Genomic DNA, 9680 nt, shown 5'->3' with positions numbered 1-9680 from the left:
GAGATGCCCAAGCGGAGAATCGAACCCGGGTCTTCCTGATCTGACTCTGTGGCCTACATGCTATTTATGAGAATGAGGAAAAATCAAATAACTTTAGTAGCATAAAAGTTGTAAAACCAAGCTAAGCGGCTGCCGTGACACATTCAGGTTCCCAACCAGTGTAGTAATTTTGGGCTGCGTTTGCATCCATGTCAACTTAAAGAACCAAAAACAGAACAGGTAACATGACAAAGAAAGAAAAGACAAAGACCCGGCTTTGTCTTGACCCATAGCCGAGCCGTTAGCATAGCAAAGTTCTTTGTGAGGCGCCTGCTGGGGGCTGGCTTCCTTTGTGGTGTCATGATGCGGGCGTGATGAGGTATCAGAGCTCCAGAGTGGCCAGGCGCACGCCACGTCATATGAGCCTCTTTGCAAAGGTGAGAAACTGCCAAACTCCCACGTCTTCATTTCAGGCCTTCCCTGTCTTGGTTGGGATGGAATGTTGACGTTGACAGAGGTAGCCAGTTGGTGTTTTCAGTAGGAGGAATATTCTCCTATTAGCAATATTCGTTGAGGTACCGCATGTTACATTTTGGGAGGTTTTGTAGTCCAGGTCAAGCAGGCAGCGGCGTAGAGTGTAACTGTGATCCCGGGTCAGGTCTTCTTTCTTTTTGCCTTCTCAGTTTCACGGGTCAAAGATTGAGCGGCTCAACCATCATGAAGATGCTGCTGCTGCATGGCGGCCACGCTGGTCTTCAGACTGCACGACGGAGGGCCTGAGCTGCTGCGACAGGTCCTCCTGGAGCGAGGGTGGGAGGAACACCATGGCGGGCGACGGGGGCAGGAAGACTGGAACCTCTACTGGCGGGGCTCCGACTTTCCCATTTCAGAATATCGGAAACTGATGCCCTGGCAGCGCCTCAACCACCATCCCCAATCTGTTGGCGTCACACGAAAGGTCACCTTCTTCTCTTTCTACTTTTTATCCTGTGAAGGGCTAAGCCGGGGGTGTCCAATGTGCAGTCTGGGGGCCGTTTGCTGTCCATCACTGTTTTTTATTTAGTCATTGACTAATATTAATATATGTTTGATGATCTGAAACATTTCAGTGGGACAGACAAAAAAAGAAACGAGGAAGGGGCAAGTACTTTTTCCCACCACTGGATGTCGAAGTTGTTAGCATATCTCCATGTTTCCAAAATATCCAAGTGGAAGAGTCTCATCCTTTCCACCGTGTGAAAACGAAATGAGGACACTGATGTTCTGCTCTGATGATTTGTGTAGGACCAGCTGGAGCGTAACCTGAGGAGAATGAAAGCGACCTTCGGATCGTCGCTCTATGATTTCAGCCCGACCGCCTTCATTCTTCCCAACGACTTCACTCGCTTCCTGGCCGAGTACCACAAGCCGCGTCTACAAGGAAGGGCGCCGCCCTTCTGGATCTGTAAGCCGGTGGGCCTCTCCAGAGGCAGGGGGATCTTCATCTTCGAGAAGGTGCGGGACCTCCTGTACGACTGCGCCGTGATCGTGCAGAAGTACATCAGCGAGCCGCTGCTGATCTCGGGCTACAAGTTTGACTTGCGGATCTACGTGTGCGTGAAGAGCTTCCACCCTCTCATCGTGTACATCCACCAGGAGGGGCTGGTGCGCTTTGCCACGGAGAAGTACACGCTCTCCTCCCTGGAGAACCCCTACGTCCACCTCACCAACGCCAGCATCAACAAGCTGGGTCCTTTCTACCACGCTGCCAAGGGGGGCGTGGGCCGAGGCTGCAAGTGGACCCTCAGTAAGTTCCGCCACTTCCTCCACAGCCAAAACATCAACGAGCTTCTCCTCTGGCAGAAGATCAGCAACATCGTCACCCTCACCCTGCTCACCATCGCCCCCTCCGGCCCCGCCTGCCACAACTGCGTGGAGCTGCTGGGCTTTGATATCCTGCTGGACGTCACCTTCAAACCGTGGCTGTTGGAGGTCAACCAAAACCCGGCGCTGAGCCTCGATTGCTCGGCCGACCTGGCTGTGAAGAAGAAAATCCTCCAAGACCTCATCGACCTGATGAGTTACACCTGTACCGACCACCTGAGGGGAGGGGCCGACGGGAGACGAGGGCCCCTACTCCCCAGGGTGTCCCCGCACAAGCTCCCGCAGATTCAAACCCGGCCCAAGAAAAGCGTCCAGAACAAGAGCAGCTGTCACAGATATCAACGAAGCCTCCCCCCGGTCCACTTGGGCAGGACGTCCCGACTCGTTAGCGCCTGCTCGGCTAACGCTAGCCAAACCGACACGAGCGAGACCCTAAACCCGATACTGGGCCTGCGCTCCTTGACCATCAGGAGCTTGTCTGAGGTTCCGCACAGCCAAGACGAGGACGAGCTCTCCGAGGTTCCGTCAACACTTCCTGATACCTCGTGGCGGGGGCGGGGCTTATGGTGCCCGGATGCGGCCTGGCGACTCCCAGACATCACACACAGGTACCAGCAAACCATCCTCTCACGCTGTAGACCAGACCAGGGGGTCCAAAGGGCCATGTGGTGAAAAATAAAAAAAAAAGACGAAAAAAAGTTACTCTTCCATCCCACAAGACTTCCTTGACTTTATTCTTGTCAAATAGAAGTGAGGGTTTAACTGGGCCTCATTTTTCTATGTGGGAACAAGCACACAAAAACAATGCCAGTGAGCATAAACGCTTATATAAACTTTATACGCCTATAAAGTGACTACAATGAAACGGATCATAAGGCCTACTACTATACTGAAAAACACTAGTTAGCAACTCGCACACAACTAGCTAGCTAGCTAACTAGCTAGCTAGGCAGTTAGCAACCAGCTCGGCAGTTGGATGTAAAAGCATCACAATATGGACCAAACATCGTCTAACATTAAACAAGTGAGAATAAGAAAGTCACTCACGTTTATAGACTTACGCAGCTATTTAGAGCATCAACCCGAAGTCCGTGTGGAGACAACCAAGCTAAGCAGCTGCCGTGACACATTCAGGTTCCCAACCAGCGTAGTAATTCTGAGTTGCGTTTGCATCCATGTAAACAAAGAACCAAAAACAGAACAGGTAACACCAAAGAGTCCTTTCTACAAACGGACATTATTTTACCCTTTTTTTTCAGTTTTATTTTATTTTTATTTTTTTTATTTTCCATTTTTAATTTTTTTTATTTAACATTTCAACTTCCTTCATAAATAATCTTTGAAAATGTTCTTGTTATATTCTGACTTTATTCCCATATTGCAACTTTTTCCCCATATTTGTTTCTCATAATATTACAAATTAAAAAAACATTTTCTTTAGTGTTTCGACTTTATGCTACTAAAATGCTATTATTCCCCTCTGACTATCACCACTTTATTCTCGTAAAACTGCGCCTTTCCCTCATATTTTGACTTTATTCTTGTAAAATTAGTTTTTCCCCTATTTTTGCTATTTATTTTTCAAATATTTCAACTTCCTTTTAATAACCTTTCTAAATGTTGTTCTCGCAATATTTGGATTTTATTCCCAAAGTAACTAACCATAACTAGGGATGTCGATATTGACTTTTTTTGCCAATACAGATAGCGATACATGCTGATGCATAGCTCCTGTGGTGTGATGAACATATGTTGTATTCAGCATTTGAATGTTCTCCGGTGCTAAGAGGGCATATGTGATGATGTGCTTCGAGATCTTTTAGTTGGTCCTTACTCCAGTGGCTTCTTGTTTGATTGACAGATTCAAAGCTTTCCAAGGACACGGCCCTCCTCCACCGCTCCGAGTGGGAGACTTCATTCGGACTTTCCCGTTTAACATGGCCACCCTGAAGGCCTCGCACCGCCAGCTGGACCTGAAGGCGGTGATGAGGGAAATCCGCAAGCTGACCCGTCAGCTGGATGCCGGTCAGTCGGCCATGAAGGGACCCGGCGTCGGCGACAAACAGGAGGACTTGGATTCACTCCTCTGGGGGCCAAAAGACCCCCCGCTGCTGCGGCACTGCTTCAAGACCTGACTGGATGGGCTGGCAACTCGACATGTGACGTTCACAAATGACTCGGTAATAACGGTACTATCTCTATAGGGCGATGGATGAAGCCTAAAATAAAGCATTCCATAGCTTGTATGTTGCTGCATTCAGCTGGTTAGCCTGCAGCTGAGCCATGGCCCTCTGGAGGACAAGTGGTGTCCAACATGGGTCGGCGTTCTGCAGCACGTCCTAACCACAAGGCAAGCAGCGATGGTGCAAAAGGAGTGATACTATTGCAGTGCAACATGAGTGTAAACAGGATCTTAGTTTGGGTGTCTGACAGTAAACAGTAAAGCTATTTTACTCTTTCGTAAAACAAATCATCTCGTGTCTCTCAACTAGATCAGCGCTATCAAGTATCGAAGCTTTCCATAAGCTAGATGATTGCAAGTTCTGGAGACATTGCGTGTGAATGTCTCAGCCTGAGGAGGGCGGGGGAGAACAAAAATGAGCAGAATAGTGGCTCTAATTAGATCAAAGGCATTCAGCATTCTGGAAAAATGGCAATGTTGGGAAAAGTGGGAATTGCTGTGATGTGGATAATAGCACAGATGTCCTGAATTTACTGATGTTGGAAGGCTTGGAATGCGTTGAAATGTGGAAGTAGTTTCCTGAATGCCTTTGATCTAATTCAATGGAGGGGCTGATGTTGGAATGAGAAATGCCCAAGTAGCTGCCTGCCATGAGCAACGTCTTCCAAAGACCACTAAGTAGGACCAGATGAGGGCAGCACGACTCCTTCTTTCACTTCAGTCATGATGGTTATGGTTCCAACCACAAAACTCCTCCCACATTTCCTGTGCAGTGGAGGTAGGTGTGAGACTGCATGTCATATAGTGTGTACAGTATTACCAAAGACGGCTTAAGCTTAAGTCCACAGACCGCACTCGTGCACATTGGAAAGCTGGAGGACCACAAGGTTCAAGCGGACCAAAGCTAAGCAAATAGGATTCCTCCATAGTGCGAGTCCGTACTGGTTGTACGGAGAGGCGTGTTGTTCATGCTAGTATAAACATCAAGCATATAAAAGCAACACGGTTACAGACAAGTCAAGTGCGTGTGACTCACGCCCTGACATCACAGCATGGGAGTGTTTGCTTCTCTGGCCTCAATCAGACCTGCAGCCCACATGTGGATCATTCCATTCGAGTTCCATGACATGAACTTCCATGCCAAGTGGAGCAGCGTGTGTCACAGTTGTCTAATATTGGAATGACCCTACAATACGATGAACACTCAAATATACATACGTACAAAGGCCAAAATGGCAGAATATACATTTTGCACTGTTAAGGAGGTTGGAAGTAAAGCTTCAAAATGGGAAAGAAATGGGAGTGAGACAAAAAACTCTCAGGAAATAATGTGGATTGAATGTGATTTAGTGTCAGGTATTTAAGCTGATATCAAGCTGTCTTGATGGCAAAGGCAAAAAAGGCTTGTTGTGCTGCATAAGCAAGGCCTCTGGCAGCCGCCATTGCTGCTGAGGATGGGCGCAGTAAGTCAAACATCCTGAGGCTCATGGAGCTCAAAAAGGTCACCTGAGAATCCCATTGGCTGTCCCATCAAGATGCAGGACCATCCTCGACCCAAATGAAGGTTACCGGTGCAGTGCAGTACAAAAACCATCTGTCAGGAAAGCTTTTAAGAAGAGAAAAAACGCCTGTTTGTATTTCATTCATTCATTTTCTACCACTTTTTCCTCACGAGGGTCGCGGGGGTGCTGGAGCCTATCCCAGCTGTCTTGGTACACCCTGGACTGGTGGCCAGCCAATCACAGGGCACATATAGACAAACAACCATTCACACTCACATTCATACCTATGGACAATTTGGAGTGGCCAATTAACCTAGCATGTTTTTGGAATGTGGGAGGAAACCGGAGTACCCGGAGAAAACCCACGCATGCACGGGGGGAACATGCAAACTCCACACAGAGATGCTGTTTGTATTTTTCAGGAGAAAACCAAGCCTGGAAGATTCAAAGGTGGAAGAAAGTTTTATCTCTGATGAGAAAAAATTGATGGCTTTCAATGTTACCGACATGACAAGGAGATCCCACCTGAGATGTTTTCCGCACAGCACAGTAAAGGGGCCGCCGTCGTGATCCTTCAATGTGCAGGGTCGTCAAACGGTATCCCTTGTGACAGAAGGTCCTGGTCTGTGTGGTCATGACTGGCTTTTTCAATGCAGGACTTCCTCCAGAGGAATGAGACGACTCTTTCGGACCATCTTGTGTCTTTCTAAAATCCAATGGAGAACATGCAGGGATGCATGGCAAGGTTTACACAACTGGCCTTCAGTTCCAGACAGTGGATGCCCTTCGTGAATGCCCGACTTGTGACTCCTTTTTTCAACATTTGATTTCTATTATCGGGAGTTTGGTTGGTTTTAGTGCTTTAGTACAACCTATTTCACTTTAATGCTTGTTTGCTTTCACCAACCATTTCTGGTCTCACTCCCATTTCTGACTTTTGGCATTTTGGAGCTCTTTTAAGAACCTCCTTGAGATCCAACAGTGCATTATTGCATTGTGATGTGGAGTGTACTTTGCTTCAAACAAGTTTTCATGGAGGTTAGCTGAGCAGCCACATCAGCGTGCAACGACTCGTCTTGGAAAGGAGAAAAACACACACACACCACACACACACACACACACACACACCACACACACACACCACAAATAGTTTTGTGCAGAGCTTGAATGATTGGCTCAAAGCGAGTGCTTTGAGAAATGTAATCATGCCTCATTCTTATTGACAGAACTGTTTCACATCAAGTCCAAGTCCAGGTCTTAGTATTCAGCATCTGCATGCGCTTCAATGTGGTCAAACGTCAGCGAGCGAAAGAGATGCCCATCACGATATGTAGCAGGCGTGGCGTTCAGACAGCGTGACCTGCTTTTGGAAGGGGGGGGGGAGTGGCATGACCGTGAGATAATAAGAAACAGATCAAAATCATTTCCTGACACGCCAAATGCTTTGGGGGGGAACTTTTCTTTTTCTGTCAAATAACCTCCAGGTCTCATCACGCTGGCCCGGCAGCTTCCAAACATGAAGCGACAACGTTTGTCATGGTTCTTACATTCTTTCATACACTGCAGCATTCAACGGTACGCGGTCTTTGGTCTTACGTCCATCTAGCGTCCCACTTCCTACACTAACCTAAGTCAAGTGAGGGACAGTCTGCCTAAAAGTTGGACAAAAAGGTGACGTATGTCAGAGACCACAAGCCAGGGGGTGTCCAACAGACGGAATGGGGGTCATTTGCTTTCTTTTTTATTATTATTACAGCACATTCTAAAAATAGAATTTAACAAGAAAACCCCAAAGCAGCAGAAAAATGAAAATATCTGCTGCAATTTTACAAGAATAAAGTCAAAATATTAAGATATTTTTTTTTAATGCCAAGCCATGAGAAATGAACATCTGAGGTGAGTAGAAATAGGATTTATATTTTAGTCATGGACATCAGATGTCCATTCTAGTCATGTATTTTTTTCCTCATTTCTATTTCATTTTTATTCTATTATTCTATTATTTGATTCTATTTATGCTCGTTACATTTGGCTGAGCACCAACTTTGCCACAATTCCTCCCACAGTTGAAGTTAGAAATGTAGGCCAGGCCTATCAGTGATCATGTACTGGATGATAAGGGGATTAATAATATTGGGGGTACAGTATTGCTCATACCCCCCCCCCCCAGTGCAGTATAGTAGGTAGTAGTAGTACATGGCATATGGTTTAATATATACGGCTTTGCATTGAGACGTTTCAACATGAAGACAAACGTACGAGAGGAACCGTGCTGAGGAAATTTCTGCTTCTCAGCGGTTGCCTCACGGTCGGCATCTAGAAAAAACATTGAATGACGTCAGGGAGTGTCGACACTTTTTCTTTCTCCGACCTGCGACCGCCTTTGAGCCTCTTTCACTTCCTGGTTTTGTGCTTGCATCATCGCTTGTGGACTTTCCATCCGCTGGCCTCAAAACTAATATGAACTTCCTGAGTTCTCAAGGCCCCGGGGGGACCTTCTGATGACCCTCCCAGGGGTGCAAAAGTCAGCCAAGTTTGGTATCCACACAAATCAGGGGGTTCTGTGAGGGCCGGGCCCGGAGTGGGCCATCGTGAAGGTGGGGATACCAAAGCTATTTCAGGAATGTGGACGGAAAAAGGAAAGAAGGTTTGCATGTAAGCTGGCAGCTCGATGTGGGCGGACCGTATCGCATCCTCATCATGGACCGTATTGCATCCTCATCACAGACCGTATCGCATCCTCATGACGGGCCGTATCGCATCCTCATCACGGACCGTATCGCATCCTCATCACAGACCGTATCGCATCCTCATCACGGACCGTATCGCATCCTCATCACAGACCGTATCGCATCCTCATCACAGACCGTATCGCATGTGGGCAGACCGTATCGCATCCTCATCACAGACCATATCGCATCCTCATCATGGACAGTATCATATCCTCATCACAGACCGTATCGCATCCTCATCACAGACCGTATTGCATCCTCATCACAGACCATATTGCATCCTCATCATGGACAGTATCGCATCCTCATCACGGACCGTATCATATTCTCATCACAGACCGTATCGCATCCTCATCATGGACCAGATCATATCCTCATCACAGACCATATCGCATCCTCATCATGGACAGTATCATAGCCTCATCACAGACCGTATCGCATGTGGGCAGACCGTATCGCATCCTCATCACGGGCCGTATCGCGTCCTCATTACAGACCATATCGCATCCTCATCATGGACAGTATCATATCCTCATCACGGACCGTATCGCATCCTCATCATGGACAGTATCATATGCTCATTACGGACCGTATTGCATCCTCATCACAGACCGTATCACATATGGGCAGACCGTTTCGCATGTGGGCAGGCCGTATCGCATCCTCATCACAGACCATATCGCATCCTCATCATGGACAGTATCATATCCTCATCACAGACCGTATCGCATCCTCATCACAGACCATATCCCATCCTCATCATGGACAGTATCGCATCCTCATCATGGACCGTATCATATTCTCATCACAGACCATATCGCATCCTCATCATGGACCGTATCATATCCTCATCACAGACCATATCGCATCCTCATCACAGACAGTATCCCATCCTCATCACGGACTGTATCATATTCTCATCACAGACCGTATTGCATCCTCATCATGGACAGTATCATATTCTCATCACAGACCGTATCGCATTCTCATCACAGACCATATTGCATCCTCATCACAGAACGTATCGCATCCTCAGCATGGACAGTATCATATTCTCATCACAGACCGTATCGCATCCTCATCCCAGACCATATCGCATCCTCATCACAGACTGTATCGCATCCTCATTACAGACCATATCGCATCCTCATCATGGACAGTATCATATTCTCATCACAGACCGTATCGCATCCTCATCACAGACCATATCGCATCCTCATCACAGACCGTATCGCATCCTCATCACGGACTATAAGCTGAAATTTTTCTGAGTAAAGTTATTCCCTATGTGGAGTCCCTTGATGTGATCTGTTTTGTATTTATTGTTGTGAATATTTGCTATTTTGCTGTTTTTCTTATCTGTCATGTCTTGCCTTGGTTGTCGTCCTTTGTGATTTGTGGTTTTGTTGTGGAATGTGGCAC

At 47.1% G+C, this 9680-nt stretch overlaps 1 protein-coding gene across 1 annotated transcript; it reads left to right on the top strand.

The window, feature by feature from the left end:
• The first annotated feature begins 702 nt into the window (after window positions 1-702).
• Window positions 703-4311, top strand: ttll2 (tubulin tyrosine ligase-like family, member 2). Its single transcript, XM_078794681.1, has 3 exons — window positions 703-937; window positions 1264-2450; window positions 3704-4311. Exons 1-3 carry the CDS (start codon window positions 716-718, stop codon window positions 3975-3977), a joined length of 1683 nt encoding a protein of 560 aa, XP_078650807.1. The 5' UTR covers window positions 703-715; the 3' UTR covers window positions 3978-4311.
• Window positions 4312-9680: the final 5369 nt, after the last annotated feature.

Source organism: Doryrhamphus excisus, linkage group LG11, assembly GCF_037039965.1.
Source record: "Doryrhamphus excisus strain RoL-2023G ecotype Guam linkage group LG11, RoL_Dexc_Guam_v1.1, whole genome shotgun sequence".
In the NCBI taxonomy this organism is placed as follows: domain Eukaryota; kingdom Metazoa; phylum Chordata; class Actinopteri; order Syngnathiformes; family Syngnathidae; genus Doryrhamphus; species Doryrhamphus excisus.
This window is presented reverse-complemented; position numbering and strand designations above follow the sequence as displayed.

Excerpts from the sequence above, each read along its gene's own strand:
- ttll2 (XM_078794681.1), top strand. The coding sequence starts at position 716 with ATGGCGGCCACGCTGGTCTTCAGACTGCACGACGGAGGGCCTGAGCTG. Across the intron at positions 938-1,263 it reads CTGTTGGCGTCACACGAAAG|GACCAGCTGGAGCGTAACCT; the intron begins GTCACCTTCTTC and ends TGATTTGTGTAG. Across the intron at positions 2,451-3,703 it reads CTCCCAGACATCACACACAG|ATTCAAAGCTTTCCAAGGAC; the intron begins GTACCAGCAAAC and ends TTTGATTGACAG.